Below are 22504 nucleotides of genomic sequence, written 5' to 3' on the forward strand. Positions count from 1 at the left end.
ATTTTATTATAAGTAAAAAAAATCGTTCTGGGAAAGAGATTCTTGGTAGATATTCATAAAACATTATAAAATATGTTAAAGCAAAATAGTAGGTGTTGTAAGGTGCTAAAGGGTACTTCAGGATTTAAGGTTGCTTTTATGCACTAAAAAGGTGGTAATAATAAGTAAAAGTTATAAAAAGGTTAAGAGAATGGATCCTAATTGGACGGTTAGACATGTCTTATAAATCTAAGGTTAGTATAGCTTGAGTTTATGTATAGGGGCTAAGGAGAATACGAGTTATGACTTAGGTCTGCTTCTAAGAACCTTAAGCAACACATCCTTGTTGCCTACTTCATAATTTATAAAGAGGTACAAATTATAAAGCATGATTAAAACCAAGGTACAACTAAAAGATTAAAGAAAGTACGGGGGAAGGGGAGATTTAGTAGCATTACAACTTGTGAAGCTTTCTGAGGATCCCACACCCTCATCACAAATCAAAATAGTCTTGGTGCCAAGCACCGATAGGTTCAAAACGTTCATCTTGAAGTAAAAGTTCTCAATAAAAAGGATACCAAACCATAAGGAGTCAAGGAGTGGTTGCGGCGTCAATGGCCATCTCGGCGATGGCATTGATAGTAGGCTCATTGGTTGGAAGATCAGAAGTTAGACTTCCCAACCATAAATAATGAAGATGATTATGAAGCTCTGATAGCTAGCCTTGTCCTGACATTGAGGGTCAAGATCTTGAAAGTCTGTAGAGATTCGAAGCTTGTCATATCCCACGTAAAAGGGGAGTTTGAAGCGAGGGATGAAACCATGGCAAGGTATGTGCGCCTAGTGAGGACCGTGATGACTTAGTTCGATGAATGCCATGTTGAACACATTCCAAGAGAGAAAAATGCTAAGGCAGAAACATTATCTAAGTTCGCCTCATCAGAGATAGAGAAAAGTTCAGGGAGTGTGTACTTCCGCATTTTGAAAACACGAAGCATTGATGTTAAGCTTGTTGCCCCTATATGGCTGGGGACATCATGGATAGATCCTATAACTATTAAGGCCCATATTCTGACTAGTTGGCTCCCGAATGATGTGACTGAAGCACGAAAGTTAGCCGTGCGAGCACTGAGGTATTCCTTGATTGACAGAATTTTGTATAAAAGATCTTATGTGGTTCCTTACTTAAGATGTCTTAGGCTTGACGAGGCGCGTTTGGCTCACTAAGAAGTACACGAAGGTATTTGTGGGCAACACTTGGGGGGCAGGACTCTGACACACAAGATAACCCGTTTAGGCTTTTATTGGCCAGAAATGATGGCTGATGCCAAAGAATTTGTGAAGAAGTGTGATAATTGTCAAAAACATGCACCGGTTGTTCGACAGCCCCCCAAGATGTTAACTTCCATCAATTCTCTGATTCCCTTTGCTATGTGGGGAATGGATCTACGTGGACCTTTTCCCATGGCCACAACACAAAAGAAGTTTCTATTGTGGCTATATATTATTTTACTAAGTGGATTGAAGCTAAACCTTTAGATAAGATCACGACCAAGCAAGTTGCGTAATTCCTATGGGAAAACATCATGTGCAGATACGAAATCCCTCGTATTCTAGTCACCGATAATGGAACACAATTCAATAATGAAGAGTTCAAAAATTACTGTGAAGAAAACGAGATTGAGTTGAGATTAACCTCCGCGGCTCAGAAGCTAATGGACAAGTGGAAGTGGCGAATCACATTATTCTAGATGGACTACAGAAGAGGGTTGAAAAATCCCGAAATAATTGGGTGGATGAAATACTTTCAATACTTTGGGCTTACAGGACTACTTCTAGAGTCACTACCGGAGCAACTCCCTTCATGTTAGCATATGGGGCAGAGACAGTTGTTCCTGTAAAAATATCGCACTCGTCTCCCAGAATCCAAGCATACAATGCTATAGAAAATGACGAAGAGACAAGGCTATCCATGGATTTGATTGATGAAGTACGAGATAAGACACATGCAAATATAGTGGAACATCAAAAAAAGCTTCTTTCTACTACAACTTAAGGGTGAAAGAGAGGTTCTTCAAACAAGGTGATTTGGTTTTAAGGAAGGTGGAAGCTTCTTGTGTAGGGCAAAAGGGAAAACTCGCCCCAAATTGGGAAGGACCATACAAGATCAAGAGTGTTCAAGAAAGAGGATCCTACAAGCTGGAAACTATGGACGGTTTTGAAGTCCCAAGGACTCGGCACGCTCAAAACCTGAAAGTCTATTATGTATAAGTCTGATGGAAAAGATGTTCACTTGTCAAAGTGGCAAATAGTTTGAAAAGCACCTTGAAGCTTTGCTTGCTTATGATTTTATGTTCTATAAGACTATTATTTTAAGTTTTAGTTTTACCAAGACTTATGTAAGGGATGAATCCCAATAGTTTACGGAATTTATAAAGTTTCCGATATAGGATATTAAGTTCGTACAACACACAAGGTTATAATAAATAAACTAAGTGTATGAATTCGAATAAAAAGAGACAATATTCGATAAGTAAAAAAGTTACGAAGGTCCTCGGCAAAAACAAGGATTAATAGATACAAATAGATAAGCCGCGCAGGGCCAACAAACCTCTAGGGGGAAGCAGAATCCACATCATCCATATCTTCATCACTCCCGCTCTCGCTGGATATCACGGTAGTGGCAGTATCACCCGAAGAAGAATTGACATCCTCTGCAGCAGGTCTGGAAGACGACTCTGGAGGGGGAAGGAGCTGATCCTGGGGAATATCATCCGAGACAACTATATGGGTACGGAAGCTCTGTTGTAAGGTCTCATCATCGGGGCACATGTAGTCCTCTGGGTTAATGTCGGGACAAGCCTCGTTCACGGTCCCGAGGGCCGTCTCCCAGTCAGTCCTTACAAACCCAGGGAACACCGTGTTGTCTCTAACCCTCATAGACTGAGCAAACTCATCAGTGTCCAAGTAAGTATCAATGATTCTGTCCTTCTCATCCTTCAGAGTAACTAACTCAGCGTTAGCCTCCCCTTGCTCTTCCTCGTTGCGCTTCATCTTCATTTCTAGCAACATATTACCTCTGTTGCCTCCTGAGGGCGTTATCCGCCTTGTACAAAGCCTTCTTCCAGGATTCAGCTTGTCTAATAGATGCCTGAAAGTAGGCCTTGTCCTGAAAGAAAAAGAAAAATAGAAGGATGTAAGGCAAGGGAATAAATAACATAGCCATAGTAATAAAGGAAGTAAAGAAAAGGAAATATTTACCGAAGCAATAGACTGAGTCCCCATAAGCTTTATCCGCTCCAAGTACGAGCCTGCCACCATGTCGGTAAAGTCCTTGGGGGTGGCGAAATGGCAGGACCAGTCTCAAGCGTGCTTCGTGGAATCAACCACGATATCTCCACGATGAAAACCCCAGAGAGGCTGAAATGAACCTGTAGGTGTGGGAGTAGGAATGACTGGGGATTCAGTGCCCGCAGAAGAGGCCTCCACCATAGGCTCTTTGTGCTTCTTCAAGAAGTTAGGCTCCGTAGCCTTACCCCGGGGATCCAACCCTGCAAGACGATCCTTTTTCATCATTTCCGTTTCCTCGACTACAGGAAAGTTCTCGTTATTGATCTCCTTAGCCACTGAAAAGAAAAATAATAAACAAAGATAAGCGGTGTCAATAGTGCATGAAAAAGAAGAAAACATGGGAAGAGAAAAAAAGAAGTACCCTGAGCAGAGACTGAGGAAAGTCCCACTTGAATTAAAGAGAATTCCTCTAACAAAGTCTAGCTGGGAGTCTGGTCATTATCCTTTATAAGCTCATTATATATGATAGTTTCCTCGGGAGATAGGTGAATGATTTTAGCGATCGTGTCAGTGACCTTCCCAAAGGAGGATCTAAAGAGTGTACCCTTTCACCATTCTCCAAACTGAGCCCAACAAAACTATCCCTCCAGTGCTGGTTGTTATCAGGGATTGAAGGACTGTTGAAGATTTGTGGAGACTTGGGTCGTTGTCTAATATAAACCCAACCGGGTTGGGCACTATTATAGCATTGAAATTTTTTCCTAAACACAGCTACAGAAAGGGGAAAACCACTCCTAAGGCATAAAATCATGAAACCAAGGATATTCCTCCAGGCATTTGGGGGAAGTCGGCAAGGATTGATTTTCCAATCATATAATAATCTGGGAATGAACTCATGAAAAGGAAACCTTAGCCCCGCGGTAAGGGCATCAACATAAATAAATAAAGTGTCAGGCTTCAAGTGCCATGTACGATCACCACCTTCAGAAGGAACTATCCTAAGGGGAGGACGGAAGTTATAAGTCATGTTAAGTTTTTTAATAGCATCTACCTTATACCATTTTCTAGCAATAATCAAAGGAATCTAAGTGAGCATTAGACGAGTATTTGTCTCCCCTAGTGTTAATCATATCTATCAACGATATATAAGAAGAACGAATTTCAATGTCGTTACCTCGCTTGGAAGCTGAAGCAATCTTCGCTGCTCTTTCTGAGCTCTTATCTTCCACTAATGAAGGCTGAGTCGAAGCTTGAGGCTGAATGTAGAAGGAGGAAGGAGGCCGGAAATGGCTTGCTCTACCGGAAAATTTTTCGAGGGTGAGAGAGGGGAAGAGAGTTTTTGAAGTGTGAAATGAGAAAGTGAGTTTTAAAATCTCACTTCACTCTCCCGCATTATATAGCCCCCCTAGCCGGTAAATGGTCCTGTAAAAAAGGATATTAACCGGTTACAACCGGTAAAAAGCCCAGCCCAAAGGATTGGGTCCAGTTCTAGAAGATTCCAGAACATTCTTAGGAAGTAAAAAATAAATAGAAAGTAATTACGGAATTATTATCTAAGAATACTCCAGAATATTCTGGATAGTTCTGGATAAAAAGGCCATGTAAAAAGGACCAGAAAGAAAGGTCCAATAGGCCCAATTAGTAGCCGAGGATAAGGGCCCATAGCTTAGAAAGTTCCATAGAAAGGGAAGCCTAACGTGCCCAATTCTGGAACCTTCCATATTCTCCTAAAAGAGAGTAAAATAAAAATAATAAGATAAATGCATTTATAAAGAAAATTCTGGAACGTTCTTAAAAAAACCCAAGTAAAGTTGGACCAAAGGAAGAGCCCATCAACAAAGCCCGGTAAAAGACCCATGGATGAAAGGCCCAACACAAAAAAAAATCAATCAAAAAATTGGGTCAAGAATCAAAATCCTAGCCTAATTTCGGTCAGGAATACTGATCGAATGATCTTAATCGAAAATTCAACGAGTAGAAATTATTGGACCTTAATTCGGTCAGAAAATAATTTCGTATTAAATCCTGACCGAATGTCGATCAAGAATTCTGATCCAATCATCTTGACCGAATTTCGATCAGGAATTCTGATCGAATCACCTTGACCGAAATAAGTCACGACCAGAAAATATAGGGCCTTAATTCGGTCAGAAGCACAGAGTCAACTCGAGGTCCTGACCGAATTCGATCAGGATCCTGATCGAATCGTCCTGATCGAAAATAGCTTCGACTAGACACTATGGGATCATAATTCGACCAGGATCCTGGTCGAATAGATTCCTGGTCGAAATTATATATAAAAAAGATAAAGAAAGAAAGAAAAGAAAGAAAGATGAAAATTTTATGGGAAATTCAGAATAATAAGAATTTTTGAAATAAATTCCAGAAAAATTCAAGAAAATTCCAGAAATTAAGGGAAAATTCCAGTGAATTAAGGAAAATTCCAGAAATTAAGGGAAAATTCCTGTAAATTAAGAAAAATTCCAAAAATTAAGGGAAAAGTAATGTAAATTAAGGAAAAATACCAGAAAATTCCTAAAAAATTGGAATAAGGTAAGAACAATAATAGGGAGGTTCCAAAAATACCATGAAGCCACGTACAAGGCAAATCATTGTAAATGTGTAGGTCGCTCCACACTTTACGCAGAAAATGATACCTTGTAAGAATAAATGAACTTAACTTCCGCGAAATCTTGTACGATTTCCCGGAAATTGGGGGGCAAATGATAGGGAGAAAAATAAGCCCTGGTTGCGCAATTAATATCGCATTAATTATGCTTGGGTTGGCCAACAATAAAGCCCATTATAAAGGTCCCAAAACTCTGAATATTAATTAGTTTTGTAATTAATTAATATGGGAAAAATCAACTGATAAATAAAGTCCAAATAATGACACAATTTCTTGGAGATTGGCCTCTAAGAAATCTCATATGATAAGGATTCAATTTTCTGCATTATAGGACTCCAAAGTCCACTCTAAATCTGAGACTTGTCCACCAACTCTCCTAACCCTAATCTAATGCCAAGGCATTCCATGCCTATATAAGGGGCCTCACCCCACAAATCAGAACTACGTTTTTGACTTGATCCTTGGCATACAACAAGGTATGTATGCATCTTGTTAAGGCAGACAAGTCACGAAACACAATAGCAGTCAAATCGAGTCTCGAAGCTCACGAACCCTAGCAATAAAAACACCCAAAGTTTTTATCCATAACAATTATATTACATATACTTTCTAACAATATTAATTTTATTTAATAAACACACATAATAAATTTTATTTTTTTATATTTCGTATTAACATGAACATTATTATTTAACATTATTTATTAATTCTTATATATAATATTATTGATTTTAATAAGACAGTTACTTAAAAATATATTACATTATTTATTGAACACATGTTATATCTTAATTTATTTATATTTTTTCATATAATGACTTTATTTATATGTTAAATATTTGTCAAAATTATTATCTTACTTGCACTTTAATTATTTATAATTATATAGATAACTTAATCAATATACGTATAAGAAAAAAATATGACAAAAAGTATTATTTCATGAATTACAATTGAAAATTCAAATTTTACTTTTTTACGACACACACATATATTAAGTGTTTGATTAAAAATATAAAAGACATATTAGCATAATGGTATAGTATGAGATTTAATGGGTAGACTACAGTTGGATTCCCACCAATAATAATTTTTTAATTATAGTAGACATATGGGTAAATTCGTCATTTCACTGAAAATAAAAAGTCTAAATATTTTTATCCTCATGTTCTTCTATTATATATATGTTATATATAGAAGAGAAGATGAGTAAATTGCATGGTGATATTTAAGTGTGCATGTTGATTATTACATACAAGTTCAATTCCTACCAATAACATATTATATTAACATATTATATAAAAGTATGAGTAAATAATTTAAAACTAATATAAGAAAATGATAGCATAATAATGATTATAGTAGATCTAGGGGCAAATTCATCATTTTATTGAAAATAAAAAGTCTCATTATTTTTATTCTGATGTTCTTCTATTATATATAATAAAGAGAGAAGAGAAGAGAGATGAGTAAATTGTATGATAATATTGAAGTGTGCATTTTAATTATATATTATACAAGTTCAATTACTACTAATAACATCTATATACTATATTATAATAGACAAAACATTAAAAGTTTGGTAGTCGGTCGGTTAGTACTTGGTGAAATTACTTAATTACCCTTACTTAATTATTTCAATTTTAATTATTGGGTCGATTAATTCTAATTCTAATTGATATTGAAAGCAACTTCCTCTATTACTTTACCAATTTCAATTCTATTTTATATCGAACTCTATATTATTATAATTTATATTAAATTCAACTTCTTCTACCAATTTATATTTTAGTTCATATGGAGTTCTATATTCTTCTAATTTGTTAATTCAGGCCAAATTAATAAGCAAACTAAATATAATTATTAAGATTTAGTTGATGTCTCATGTGAATCGGATTAAGATAAAATAATAATACTATCCGCCCCCTAAAAAAATTTGTTACTTCAGGCTAAATTAATAAGCAAACTAAATATAATTATTAAGATTTAGTTGATATGTCATGTGAATCGGGTTAAGATAAAATAATAATACTATCGGTCCTCCTAAAATAATTAACAAATGAACTTGGATAAACAAAATAATATATTTTATTTATCCAGGATAAAAAAATACATTATACAATTAATTTAGACTAACACAGAACTAAAATAAAAATACAATTCGACCAACAAAAATAAAACAATATATACTAATTATTCAGTTTAAAACAAAGTTATCTTATTGATCCACACTTTAAAAAAATTAAAATTAAACTAAAAATATTTAGTTTGATTTGGTCGGTGTATTGGGCATGAGACTAAAATAAAATAATATAAACCACTGATCCGAGATAAATCAAATTAATATTAGACTAAGTATAATTTGTATCCTATTGATGTGAAATGAAAATTAAATTTTAATTAAAACATAAATATTATTTTTTTTAAAAATACACATAGAATTATCAATAAAACTATATCCTTCAATCAGTAATATTATCTTTTTCAAATATCTTTAATAAAATTACTGTTAATCGATTAAGTAATCAACATGCTAAAATAATATTTTTTTAAGGTCCCAACATAATGAAAACATTATATTTTTACCCTGAGTAAAATAATAATTCCGTTATAATAACATTTCTCTCCTTACCAATGCTATCACTTTAAATAAGTTTAAATGTCCAAAAAAGTTATGAACATGTACGTCTACTAATATATTTATTATGAAATCATATCATTTAAAATTTTAAATGAACAAAATTAAAAATTGAATTCAATTTTTTTTTAAATTATATAATTTTAAAAAAATCTGTGTGATTATATAAAAATATGAGTAAATGATTCCGACTAATATAAAAATATGGTAGCGTCATAATAATGTGTACATTTAATGTTAGACTCGCGTAATCACGTTCAATTGTACCAAAAACATGAATTTTAAAAAGATCATACATTATAGGCTAGCCGATAAAAAACGGAAATCGAGCTTTTTGAACCAAATTATAAAACCTGAGCCGGAATGAAAATATGCTCACTCCGCATCCATGTATCAAAAAATGAGAGCAATTATGTACGTTCAGTTGATAATTTCATTAGGATTTTTGGGGATTGCCTCAACAAAATCGTAGCGGGACTATACAGACAACTCAATCGATCTCTCTACTTCTGGCCGGCGTCACTCTCGTCGAGCCTTTCTTCCGCTTGCAAGACAGTATCTCTCTCTCTCTCTCTCTCTCTCTCTCTCTCTCTCCCCTCACTCTCCCTGTACATACAAATTGTGTGTTTGTGTACAAATATGCTTTGTTACACAAAGGGACATGATCTCGTACATATATTTTGGTGAATAGGTCAAAAGATGTGAACATATATGTTATGCTTTACTAGGAGTAGGGACAAAGACAAGTGGATATTGTAATTTAATTAGCCCTAGAGTATTTTATAAACTACCCTTCCTACTTGTTCAAAATTAACTACCATATATGTATGATTCCGTAGTGTATTACTCTACACTAGCATAGTTTATTAATTTTATTTCCATTTCCGGTTACATGTTCCCTTTTTATCAATCATCGAATTGAATCTCTCGTTTATTTTATAAGTGATATTTATTTTTTAGTTCTAATGACATACTTTTGACACTTTATTGAATCAAATTGCAAAACAAAGAACAAATTCCGGTAGTTTCGGTGATTTATTAGTGAGATTTCCATTTCCCCTTCTTTCTTCGGATAAGTGAGCTTCTGGTCCTTTTTGTTTCAAAGAACTTGCGGTGTAGATATTATTAATTTCAAACTACCGTGTACTTGGAAAAAACCCATTGCTTGAACTTTTGCATGCTTTTGATCATACTACTTTGTGCTAATCACTTTGATTTTGCATCTTGTGACGGTTTGAATTGTTATGCATTGCTACAGAATGTATTCGTTTTATATTGTTCTCATACGGTTTTGTGGATAACACAGGAATCTTAATGTTGATGAATTTATTCTGGCGTTACTGCTGTTCTCAACCTTGTGGTGAGTTAGTGCTAAAAAAAGTGAATCTAAGAAAGGAATGAAAATTTTATCTGGTTGTATTCAGAATAAATCACTTACAAGAAGTTCTTTTGGTTAAGCCCCACATGCAGGTATAAACTATAAAGAACAATTCCTCAACAAAAGTACTACTATATGCTTTTCTCTTTGTATGAAGTTACTAATCGAGTTTAGATATACAATTCTCAGAAGTATTATGAAAATTTCTTGCTGCTGTTATTTTTTTAGAAAATGAATGCACTCGGTTTACTTGAAATATTTGTTTCTTCCCTGGACCTATTTTATCCAAAATTGGGTTGGAAATTATGTGTGATTGGCAAAGACAAGTGCATGACCCCATTTATCTTCTTATTAAATTTCACACTTTTTTTCTTCTCGTAGTCTTGTGTTCTACTTGCAAGGAGTATGAGTGTTGATTCTATACACATCTTAGTGTTATAAGAGCTAATTATTGATGACCCTAGTAAAAATGGAGATGGTGTAGGCATGTATTTGGAGGTTTAAAATGGATGTTTATTTTCTTATACCTTCGGGATTATAAGAACAAGAGAGATGAATTAAGATTCCTTGCTCAATAGAGGAAGGATAAACAACATAACTTACATAAGTTCCAAAGCACTTCTATTTTAAACTCGCGTGAAAAAATCTAAAAGATCCATAGGAATTTATAAAGTTAACATGTATGCAAATATGCGTGACAAGATTAAATGTCCCTTACTCACTTGTTCAGTATCAGCCACCATGAAAATAGTGTCAGATTTTGTGAGATCACTGGTACAATGTTGGTCGATACTCGATACAGAGCTTCTTGTACTTTGCGCTGCCATGCTCTATTAAGTTGAAGAAAGACTACAGATCTTATGTTAACTAGGAAAGGGTGACTTCAATAATTTTCTTTGAGCTTTGTAATCATAGCTTGATTGCACTTTGACTGCATGCAAAATACTGGGCCAAACTGGTTGTTTTTTTCTTTTTTCAGAATCTAATAACCAAAACATTTTCATAATTGTTGACTTCTGGAGGCTCTAAATTTAGCATTGAGAAATTATTCATGTTTTCAAGCTGTTGGTTTAGATATCCCTAAATCGGTTAAACAACGCTAATACAAGTATGTTTAATGGTTTCGAAGAATTCACAAATGCACGTTGAAACAGTATTTAAGGACTACAGCAATTTACTATGTTACTCGAAATCGGCTAGAAATGTCCGACATGGACACGTGTCCAGGTATCGGACTCGGCAACGTTTTGAAAAATATACATGTTTTTGGCTTAAAATAAGTGTCCGAGTCCGAATGTCAATGTCCAAGTTTCGAGTGTCCGACACGGGTACCCGGAGGTAAAATGAAGAGTCCGAGTAACATAGATAATTTATATGTCATGTTGTGGTTTAGTCTTTAGATAGTGAAATCATTTGGTCCTGGTGCATGCTTAGTGTTTCCTTGGACCTTATCTTCTCAGAAATTGAATATTATGATAACAAAGTGGCACACACAAACTGGTGACAAGTCCCCCGTCGAAAGAAAATAAGAAAAAAAATGCATATTAAGGGCTCGTGTGAGCTACAAGCTCACAATCGTACTTGAACAAGATCTGTTCTATAGGCTCATACCTCTGTATCCTTGATTTCAAAGGAGACAGGTGATCAAGTCTGGTGGATGAAACATGACTGCATGACCAGAGTGTGATTAACAGCCCTTTGTTGTCAGTGGCCGTAAAGGATCGTTCGCAGCCTGGTTTCCAGGGCTGGGGTAGTCTTGCAGTTGTCTGACAGATCCTATTTTTCCCCATGTCTTGATCCTTCTTTTTAGTTCGTGGACCATCTAGGGCCGTAGAAGATCGTTCTCAGTCTGTAAAAGGTAGTCTGTAAAGGGCGGTCTTGCAGTTGTCTGACAGACCCTATTCTTTTTTCTCGTCGCGGTCCTTTTTTTTAGTTCGTGGACCATCCAGGGCCGTAGAGGATCATTCTCAGCCTGGTTTCCAGACTGGGGTGGTCTTGCAGTTTTGTGAAAGACCCTATTCTTTGTTCCCCTGTCTCGGTCCTTTTTTTCAGTTCGTGGACCATCCAGAGCCGTAGAGGATTGGTCTCAGCCTGGTTTTCTGGCAGAGGTGGTCTTGCAGTTGTCTGAAAGACCCTATTCTTTCTTCCCTTGCCTCTGTCCTTCAATTTAGTCTCTGTACTCCACGTGGACTGCCCAAATATTTTTTTTTTCTTGTATTATCACTACTGCTACCCTATCGAATTTATTATCATCACAAGGACATGTTTGGAAGTTTTAACCTGTCCCTGTATCTCTCTCTATTTTCTGCTACAGTTAAAAAAGTACAAATAAAAAAGTACGAGGATAACAGAATAAATCATGAATGCGGTCAAAGGGTAGGAAGTTAGCTAAATTGCAGAATATTTGATTTACATACTTTTGTTGCGATATCGAGTTAAATTTTTAAGGGTTACTGGGAGGAGACAAGTGTTTGTGGATATCAATACATTACATTCCCTTCAGCACATCAACTCTTTGAAGAAGTTATTTTGGATGTCCTTGCGTAGCGTTTGGAGGTATCAAAGGTGATTGTTGTTTACAACTTACAAAATCAGTAAAACCCAAATTTATTATTGTATACTTTGAATTTTTTAAGTGAAACAAGTGAGCTTCTGGTCCTTTGTTTTAAAAGAACTTGTAGTGTGAACTTTGATTTCAAACTACTGTTTGTCCTGTGCTTAAAAAATTCCATTTGCTAAACTTTTGCACTTTGATATGAAAAACAAATTCTTTTTCGTGCTAATCACTTTGATTTTACATCTTATTGACACTTGAAACTATAAACCACTGGTATTGAATGTATCAATTTTTTTTGTTCTCGTGTGGTGTAGTGGATAATGCAGGAATCTAACATCGAGGAATTCATCTTTGTACTCAAGGTTCTGGTCTAACGGCTGTTACTCCTGTTCTCAGTTCGACTTTTAACCTTTGTGGAGAGTTAAAGTTGAAAAGACTAAATCTGGTCAAGGAACTAAGGCTTTATACAGTTGCTAATTCTGAAAAATCACCTACAAGAAGTTCCTTAACCCCCATATGCAGGTATGAGTAACAATTCACCAATACAAGTACCAGTTGCTTTTCTGTTTTTATGGAGTTACTTAACAAAAGATTAAAGATTTGAGTGCTTGGTAGTATAATGAACATTTCTTGCTACTGTTATTGAAAATTTAGTTTCTTCCCTGAATCTGAGTTATCCAAAATTGAGTTGGAAATCATATGTGATAGGCATGCACAACTGCACGGCACTGTATATCTTCTATTTAAATATAATGCATGTGTTCCTCTTGTAATTATATTCTCCTAGCAAAGAATACGACTACGAGTGATAAATTTATATGCATCTCATTTAATGATGCTGGAATTAGTAAAAATAGAGATGGTGCCGGCGTGTATTTGGAGCTTTGAAATGTATGGTTATTTTTGTATACCTCCAGCATAAAAACATATAAGAATAAATAGATGATTCAAGTTACAAAGAACTTTTGTTTTAACCTCGTAGGGAAGGAATTCTACGAGATTCATAGGAATTAATAGAGTTAACTTGTAGGCCAAATTTGCGTGGCAAGAATAAATGCATTCCCCTGCTCACTTGTTCACTTATAGTTTTGCCTTGGAACTTATCTATCAAAAAATTGAATATTGTAAACACAAACGCGTGATGAGTCCCATATTGAAATAAAATAAGGGAAGTATCATGTATTTGTAGAGCTCGTGCTAGCTACAAGCTCACGACCTTACTTGAACAGGATCTGTTCTATAGGCTCGTACCTCTGTATCCTTGATTTCAAAGGAGACAGGTGACCAAGTCTGGTGAATGAAACATGACTGCATGACCAGAGCGTGATTAACCGCCCTTTGTGGTCTGTAGACCATTCAGAGCAGTAGAGGATCGTTCTCAGCCTGGTTTCCAGGATGGGATGGTCTTGCAGTTGTCTGACAGACCTTATTCTTTTTTCATTGTCTCGGTCCCTCTTTTTTTTAAAATAGTTTTTGGACTATACAGGGCTGTAGCGGATCATTCTCATCATGGTTTCGTACCCGTGGTGGTCAGTTTTCTGATATACTCTATTCTTTTTTTCCCTCGTCTCGGTCCTTTTTGGTCTAGTGTGATAGACTCTAAGCAGTAGTTGTCTGAGTCTATTACTCCACACGGACTGCCTAGATTTTTTTTTCTAGTGTTGTCACCACTCTGTTAGAATATCGAATTTATCTGTATATGAGTGGTCTCCTGTACGTTGCAGGGACATGACTGCATGACCAGAGTGTGATTAACAGCCCTTTGTGGTCCAGTAGAGGATCGTTCTCAGCCTGGTTTCCTACTAGTCTGAGTCCAACTGCATAGTGTGATTAACAGCCCTTTCTGATATGCAGTAGTTGTCTGGTTTCCTACTAGTCTGAGTCTGTTTCTCAGCCTGGTTTCCTACTAGTCAGAGTGTGATTAACAGCCCTTTGTCTATCACACTATGCAGTAGTTGTCTGGTTTCCTACTAGTCTGAGTCTGTTACTCCACGCGGACTGCCTAGATTTTTTTGTTCTAGTGTTGTCACCACTCTGCTAGAATATCACATTTATCTGCATATGAGTGGTCTTCTGTACATTGCAGGGACATGTTCGGAAGTTGACTCTCTCTCTCTCTCCAATAGTTAAAAAGATGCAGTTAACACAATAAATCATGGATTTTGTCAATAAGACACAGTAGTTGTCTGGTTTCCTACTAGTCTGAGTCTGTTACTCCACGCAGACTGCCTAGATTTTTTTGTTCTAGTGTTGTCACCACTCTGCTAGAATATCACATTTATCTGCATATGAGTGGTCTTCTGTACATTGCAGGGACATGTTCGGAAGTTGACTCTCTCTCTCTCCAATAGTTAAAAAGATGCAGTTAAACACAATAAATCATGGATTTTGTCAATGAGTAGTAAGTTGGCTAGATTGCAGAATATTCGAATCACATTTTTTTTGTTTCGATATTGTGTAAAATTTCAAGAATTACTGGGATGAGACGGAAGTTTTTGTGGATGTCAAGAGTTTTATGTCATTCTACGTGGACTGCCCAGATTTTTTTGGTCTGGTGTTGTTACCACTCTGCTACAATATCAAATTTATCTGCATATGACTGGTCTTTTTGTACATTGCAGGGACATGTTTGGAAGTTTACCCTCTCTCTTTCCAATAGTATAAGGATGCGGATAACACAATAAAGCATGGTTTTTGTCAATGATCAGTGAGTTAGCTAGATGGCAGAATATTTAAATCACATTCTTTTATTGCGATTTGAGTAAAATTCAAGAATTACTGGGATGAGGCGAGTTTTTGTGGATGTTAATACTCACCTCTTACTAGCCTAATAACATTTTGATATGCAGCATCTCTTCCCAAAAAGATGTTCTGCAACATTCTTCTACTCTTTTTTGGAGTTCAGACCACCACGATTTTAAAAAGGGATCTGGAATTGGTTGGTTCCAGCATATTACCTCTTTCAAGAAGTGATTTCGAATTTCTCCACCAAGCGTGTGCAGGTATCTAGATCAGTTTTTAACTGTTGTTGGCTTATTAATGAAGTGTATGCAATGATTTTATATTTATGCACGATTTACGTCCTTCTAAAGTATCGATAGCTGCAAATATTTCTGATCAGCACAATTTATTTAAGACTGTAGGCCCTTAAGCATGCATATTGTATACAAGATTGGATGAATTTCCAGAATAGTTAAATTAGTGTGGTTGGAGTTTATTTATGTACTAGTCTAGGGTTTCTTATGAGTGTTACTGTTAGAATAATTTAAGATCCTGGAAAAGACCATTCTCCAACACCTTGAGGTTTTAGAGTAACTGGTTACTTGACATGGTATCAGAGCTCAGGCTAGAGGACTCAGGTTCGATCCCTGTCACCCCCAACATTTTTCACAATTTATGAGGGACACGAAAGGAAAATTTATACCCCAAAGATGGGCGCCCGCCCGTGATCCACTCTTCGACCCATAGGGCTTTCGAGTGAGGGAGAGTGTTAGAATAATTTAAGATCCGGGAAAGGACCATTCTCTAACACCTTGAGGTTTTAGACTGTTACCACTTTGCTAAGTTGCATGGCTAGATTCTTTAGGGTGAAATATTGAAAAATTTCTTACATTGTGTTGAAGAGATTGATGTGGGGTAAAAAGAATTCTCGATTTGTGTGTCATCCTTGCGTAGGGGCCATGCTAATCTTCTCTCTATCCTTACAATTTTATCGAATGTTCCCAAAGGGACATTTATAGATTCGAAGAAAGAAGTATGAACTGACACGCTATATAAGTTTTGCAAAAACTTTGAAGTTCGAACCATATAATTTTATGAAAATATTTAGTGGGCAAAATTATGGCTGTTGATGTTATGAGAGAAGTTTCTGGGGATGTCAAAGCATTGATCTCTTTACTCAGTTTTGGTACAAGAATCTCCAACGCAATAACTTTGCAAGCAAGTATTTAGTAGTTAGAAATAGATTAATGGAATATGCTGTTGTACTTCAGTTCCAGGGAGTTAGACTGTTGTTGGGATGAGAGTTTTTTTTTTTAATTTTCAGAACATTGACCTATATCCCCCCCCCCCAAATTTCAGTCTTAACATGAAGCTGCACCTCTCAAAACTATACTCTCTATCAATCTTTTACTTTCTTGGAGCAGAGGCGGAGGCAAGTTGGAGAACTATATTATGGATAGATTGGTTCAAGCATTTAGAAAGTTTGCTATCTCCAAGAAGCTGTTCTGTATGTCTATGCACTACAGGTACTGAGATCCCTTCCTTTCGGCTTAATATGAAGTATCCGATGAGGATTTATGTATTGTTTTGTGGTCTACCAAATCCTTCCAATTGCTGCAAATTTCTGTGATCAACCTTGACAAGAATTCAGTTGAGTAGATTGTGGGGCGTATGATTTCTCTTCAGGCTTGAACTCGCAAAAGAAGCAGGCTTAAATTTTGTAGTGAAAAACTATTCTACGTCCTTTTTGCCAATTTACATGGTAGTAGAGCTATTGAAGCGGAACTAAGTACTTGGAAAAAACCCATTGCCTGATCTTTTGCATGCTTTCGATCATTCTACTTCGTGCTAATCACTTTGATTTTGCTTTTTGTGACGACTTGAAATTTTTATGAATTGGATAATGTTTTCATTTTTTATTGTTCTCATGTTCTGCTGTGGAGAATCTTAAAGTCGAGGAATTTGTTCTGGTGCCGAGAAGAGTAAATTTAAGAAAGGAATGAAGGTTTTATTGGATCGCGTACTTTAAATAGATCACCTTCAAGAAATTCTTTTACTTTGTCCCCACATGCAACAATTCCTCAATCCAATTACTGTATGCTTTTCTCTTTTTATGAATGTACTAATAAAAAGAGATTAAAGATACAATAGTAGTAAGAAAACACTTTCAAACTTTACTTGTAGGGTATATTCCTAAGGAATAACCTCCAAAAATAGGCGTATGCCACTTCAAGTGGCGAGCACACGGTATTCTTTAGTAAAAGGCGAAAGAATAGTTCGCTTTGCGCTCACCACATGGCTGCGTGAAATGATATGTAGGCTGGGCAGTTCTTAAGTATGTAATTTGGGTTCTCTGTGCTTTCTTATTTTGCAATGTGGGTTGCCTTGTAAATATTCAAGTAGGCAGACTCACCTGTTTCAGTAGTTTCTTTGTAATCGTAATTTGGATGTGTTTATGTAATTATTATACAACTATTTCACTGTTCCGTGGTTTGATTTTCCGCACCCCCGAACAACATAATGAATGCGTACATAATGTAGCAGTAGTCGTGTGATTACTGTCCATTTCTTATTACAAGTGGCATGTTTTTCTCTGACTGATTACTGTTCATTTCTGGTTTTAAGCTGGTCTTTGGAGAGTCAAATTTTAAGCGACTGTCATGGTTTACTTGTGTTTTTAATGTTTTTTGTATGTTTTTCATATTTTCTGGTTTATAATTGCAGAAATGTAGATAGAACTAGAGATTATAGAAGAGATTGTAAAGAGACTAGAAGAGAAAGTGAGAGATTCAGTTGAGAAATGAGAGAGAAACAGAGTTTAGAGATTGACTGAGTGAGAAATCCTAGAGAGAGAAAATAGTTATAGAGAGAGGGAATTTTGGTGGCAAAGCCATTTTCATATTCAACATAATGCAAAATACAGGACACTAACAAGTATCTATAGAATTGGACTGATAACTAACTAACTCTAGTGAAAAGACAGAACTACCCTTCCCTATACTATTACTAATACAGCACAGTAAAACACAACCATACTAACGCAGTAAGTACTAATAGTAATACAGTACTAATCCTGAAAGCGACTTTCTTCCTTCTTTCTTTGGGAACAAGTGAGTTTCAGGTCATTTTCTTTCAAAGAACTTGTAGTTGTAGTGCGGATTTTGATTGCAAACCACTAGTCTCGTGCTTGAAAAAAATACTGGCTGAATACTTTTAATTGCAAACAAAATTCGAGATTGTGCTACCACTTTTAATTTTGCATCTTAGTCATACTTTGGAACTATGCACTGGTATAAAATGTATCATATTTTATTGTTCTCATGCCGTGTGTTGGATTATGTAGGAATCTAACATCGAGGAATTTGTCTCTACTCAAGGTTCTGCTCTAATTGGCTGTCACTGCTATTTCTCAGTTTGATTTTCAACTTTAGTGGAGATTTAAAGCCCAGAAGAGTAAATTTGATCAAGGAATGGAGGCTTTACTGGGTTGCTAATTCCGAACAAATTACCTACAAGAATTTCTTCTAGTTACCTAAACATGCAGGTATAAATAACAAATCCTCAATACAAGTACCATGTGCTTTTCTCTGTTTTTGAAGTTACCTAAACGAGATTTAAGATTCGAGTGCCTCTTGAGAGAAGTCTTACATCATGTGGGACTGTAGGAGAGGTTGATAAGGTGTAAATTTTTTTTTGGACCATTTCTTGATTTTCTTTTTTTTTTATATAACCATTTCTTGATTTGTGCGTGTCATCCTTGCACAAGGGCCATGCTAATCTTCTTTGTATCGTTCCAATTTTATCGGATGTCCCCGAAGGGACATGTATAGATCCTAAAGATGATGTATGTAAACACCAAATTGTCTTTATTTTTATCACTGTGGGAACTTCCGTTTGGGACTTGAACATCTGTAAAATTGCAGGCAAACCATTTTTTAACCTCTCCATGTACATTTTACTATGCGGCCTCTTTTTTTGATGTCATTGTAATTGAATTATAACTGATTTGGACTGTATATTTGATATAATACAGAAACTGTACCGATATTATGTGCAGACAAGGGGACATTTTATTCCTCCCGGAAAAGTTAAAATCACAATAATAAAAAGAAAACGTAGCTAATTCGCGAAAACTTCATACCATGTAAATACTAGTTAATGGGACCAAAACTTCAATTGTAAATGTGAGGAGAGAGAAGTTTCTGTTTATGTCAAAGCATTGACCTCCTTAATCAAATTTTAGTTCTGATAGCAGTGGCACTTCTCAGAAGAATATTTCTGCAACAATCGTTTTACGTTGCTGGAGCAGACACTGAGACAAGTTGAAAAAGGAATCAGGAATTGGTTGGCTCAAGTATTTATTCTGATGGGTCTCGCCAAAAAGTAGTTTTGTACTGTATGCAAAAGAGGTATCAGTGTCACCTCTTAACTTCATCTGGATTATAATTAACTATGCAAGTGCCAACTGTAGTTTTTATGTGACGAGAACTAAGCTGAACACAAACATCTCTAAGTAACTTTACAATGAAATATATTTGAGGACTACGTTGTTGTACTTCAGTCTCAGGAGTCTGAATGTTGGGATAAGAGGAGTTCTTATTGATGTCAGAGCATTAACTTATATTTTTACCCAAATTTCAGTTTTGACATGAAGCAAAGGCGGAGGCAAGTCGGAGAACTGAATTATGGATAGATTCTGTCAAGTGTCAAGCATTCAGAATATTTATCTACTCCAAGTAGCTTGTATGTCAATGCATTACAGGTATCGATCCCTTCCCTCTTCTTATGAAGTATCCATTGGTAATTTATTATGCAAGATCACTGTTTTATATTGCTGCGTGGTTTACAAAATACTTTCGATTGCTGCAAATTGCCGTGATCAACCTTGACAACAATTCAATTAAAATAGATAGTGGAGGAGCTTGTGATTTCTCATCAGACTTTAACTCACAAAAATATTGATTTGAAGCAGGTTTAAATATGTATGGATAAATTAACAAAAAATTATTAGGCTAACCAAATTAGTATGAAGTTTGAAACATGACACAAATTATGATATAGGCTCCAACACTTGGGTAGACCTTAGGCAAGCACCCCTTCAAAGTGCAATGGAGGTCACACACCTGGGCCATGAGCATTTTTGATCACACATTGACCCCATCTAGGTAAGTAAGTTGAAAGTAGGTTGCATATCTGTATGTATACCATTGTTGTAATCTTTGCACTTCTTCTTTACCGATACGGGAAGCTTTAACAGCCTATTAGCTTGTAGAAAAAGTGTGATCATATATATTCAGTTTATTTTTGTCAAATATACTCCACATCTAACTAACATATATCTTAAAATTTGGCAGTTACTTGAAGTCCAAAGCACACAATAAATTGACAACTAATTTGGGCACTTAGTTTTTGCTTTGGTGGGATGCCAGTTTTGGTTACAACTTACAAGTCAGAAGTTTTAAATTCAGCATTGTCCTTCTCCCCCCTTTTTATTTGTTTAGTAAAATTTATAACCAAAAAATGTAAAAATATCAAAGGACATTTCCTAGAAAGATCACAAGTGTTTGAACAGGCTCGAACTCAAACAGTAAATCCTTTTAGGCAGAATTACGCGTATACATAGTTTTCTTGGCAGAATTCTATTTAGGGATACAAGTAGCTTAACGTTAATTGAACTTGGCAGAATTCTATTTAGGGATACAAGTAGCTTAACGTTAATTGACATTTTTTAATCTATGTAATTTTTGATTCGGATAAGAGGTTCTAGGTAATGCTTAGTTGCAAACAATCTAGGTACTGCACAAACATTCAAGAGCAAGTAAGAATTTGTGACTAATATTGCAGGGCTTTACCCTGGGTTAGAGGGAACCCTTCCAGAAATTTTCAATGGAACAAGGCAAAGCCAGGGCCGAAGAAGGGGTTTGGAAATAGTTTTCAACCAGAAATTGACGCGCCTCGGTTAGTACCTCATTAGCTGCGTCATTGCCCCAAGCGCAAAAAGATGGTGCTTCCAGTGACCTCCATCTTTCTTATCTTGCAGTTTTTGACTCGCTTTTTCGTGCATTACGAAGTGGTATAAAGGTAGGGAGACCTGCTGGGATGATGTTAAGCCTTATGACAGACCTCGTGTTTTGGTCTCGTTCCCCTTCTGCTGTTTGTGTTTTTGTCTCGTTCCCCTTCTGCAGTTTTCCCCCCTTTGTGTGTCTTGTTCCCTTTCTGTTGTTTCCCCCCTTTTGTGTGTCTTGTAAACAATTCCGGTCCTTACACCAATCTTGTTGATTTTTCATTTTTATGATTGACTTGATTCAATAGTTCATATATTATTTTCAAATAACTAATCGCTGATTTTATGATGCACTTGATCTTTTCAGTTTAAAGTCCAAAATCACTACTCTCATCAGATATGGCAAGAAAAAATATTGACACTTTACTTGTAGTGTATATTCTTATGGAATACCCTTCCAAAAATAGGCGTATGCCACTTTGAGTGACGAACACACGGTATTCTTTAGTAAAAGGCGAAATAATAGATCGCTTTGTGCTCAACAAATGGCTGCGTGAAATGAAATGTACGCCAAACAGTTGTTACTTATTTAATTTGGCTGATATGTGCCTTTTTTAATTTTGCAATGTGGGTTGCTATGTAGGTACATCTGAGTTGCAAACATTCGGGAATGAGTAAAATTTTGAGAGTGGAATATTGTAGGGTTTTACCCTGGGGAGGGTACAAGAAATGGCCAAGGCCAAAGAGGGGTTTGGAAATAGATTTCAACCAGCAACTGACGTGCCACAAGATACTGCTTCCGTTGAATTCATCTTAACCTACAGTTATTGACTTGTTTTTTATTTCATCGTAATATCGTACTAAGTAGTGAGACCTGCTGAGATATTGCTAAGCTTCTTGATGGATCCCCTTGGTCTCATGCCTGCTGAGATATAGCTAAGCTTCCTAAAGGATGCCCTGGGTCTCATTCATCTTCTGTCGTTTTCGCCTTCTGTTCATTTTAGAAGCAATTGTTGTCTTGGCACCAATCTTGTTTTATGCCATCCGGTGTCCAAATCCTAATTGTGTGATACACTTTATATTTTCATTGATAACATATTATTTTTCAATCTAGTGCAAATTATTGATTTTATGCTGCTCTTTGTTTTCAATGTAATAATCTTTATTCCAAAATCCCTACTTCCATTATAAAATATTATTATAGTGAGGTTAAACTTTCATCTTTGCTTGCAGGCTGCAGCTGCAGGGTTTATTTCTAATGGAATACCCCTTTAAAAATAGGAGTATGCCGCTTTTGTTGGCGAGCA

The 22504-nt window shown here is 36.0% G+C and overlaps 1 protein-coding gene, 6 non-coding genes and 2 pseudogenes across 7 annotated transcripts; 3 read left to right on the forward strand and 6 right to left on the reverse strand.

Moving 5' to 3' along the window:
- The first annotated feature begins 801 nt into the window (after positions 1–801).
- LOC141665819 (uncharacterized) lies at positions 802–2035 on the forward strand. The gene is made up of 4 exons (XM_074471800.1): positions 802–809; positions 876–1112; positions 1574–1711; positions 1807–2035. Exons 1-4 carry the CDS (start codon positions 802–804, stop codon positions 2033–2035), a joined length of 612 nt encoding a protein of 203 aa, XP_074327901.1.
- A 9451-nt stretch (positions 2036–11486) lies between these two features.
- Positions 11487–11691, forward strand: LOC141669856 (small nucleolar RNA U3). The gene has a single exon (XR_012554109.1). It is a non-coding gene; the product is annotated as a small nucleolar RNA U3 (small nucleolar RNA).
- Positions 11692–13683: 1992 nt separating this feature from the next.
- On the forward strand, positions 13684–13898 carry LOC141669834 (small nucleolar RNA U3). Its single transcript, XR_012554087.1, has one exon. It is a non-coding gene; the product is annotated as a small nucleolar RNA U3 (small nucleolar RNA).
- A 2212-nt stretch (positions 13899–16110) lies between these two features.
- On the reverse strand, positions 16111–16204 carry LOC141669736 (U6 spliceosomal RNA; annotated as a pseudogene).
- Positions 16205–17378: 1174 nt separating this feature from the next.
- LOC141669234 (U5 spliceosomal RNA) lies at positions 17379–17494 on the reverse strand. Its single transcript, XR_012553524.1, has one exon. It is a non-coding gene; the product is annotated as a U5 spliceosomal RNA (small nuclear RNA).
- Positions 17495–18912: 1418 nt separating this feature from the next.
- Positions 18913–19015, reverse strand: LOC141669700 (U6 spliceosomal RNA). The gene has a single exon (XR_012553968.1). It is a non-coding gene; the product is annotated as a U6 spliceosomal RNA (small nuclear RNA).
- Positions 19016–20224: 1209 nt separating this feature from the next.
- On the reverse strand, positions 20225–20366 carry LOC141669881 (U1 spliceosomal RNA; annotated as a pseudogene).
- Positions 20367–21049: 683 nt separating this feature from the next.
- LOC141669073 (U4 spliceosomal RNA) lies at positions 21050–21194 on the reverse strand. Its single transcript, XR_012553371.1, has one exon. It is a non-coding gene; the product is annotated as a U4 spliceosomal RNA (small nuclear RNA).
- Positions 21195–21633: 439 nt separating this feature from the next.
- LOC141669347 (U5 spliceosomal RNA) lies at positions 21634–21748 on the reverse strand. The gene has a single exon (XR_012553634.1). It is a non-coding gene; the product is annotated as a U5 spliceosomal RNA (small nuclear RNA).
- Between the last annotated feature and the right edge of the window lie 756 nt (positions 21749–22504).

This window comes from Apium graveolens, chromosome 6, assembly GCF_009905375.1.
Source record: "Apium graveolens cultivar Ventura chromosome 6, ASM990537v1, whole genome shotgun sequence".
Taxonomy (NCBI): domain Eukaryota; kingdom Viridiplantae; phylum Streptophyta; class Magnoliopsida; order Apiales; family Apiaceae; genus Apium; species Apium graveolens.

Excerpts from the sequence above, each read along its gene's own strand:
- LOC141665819 (XM_074471800.1), top strand. Across the intron at positions 1,113-1,573 it reads TTAGCCGTGCGAGCACTGAG|ATACGAAATCCCTCGTATTC; the intron begins GTATTCCTTGAT and ends CATCATGTGCAG. Across the intron at positions 1,712-1,806 it reads CTAATGGACAAGTGGAAGTG|GACTACTTCTAGAGTCACTA; the intron begins GCGAATCACATT and ends TTGGGCTTACAG.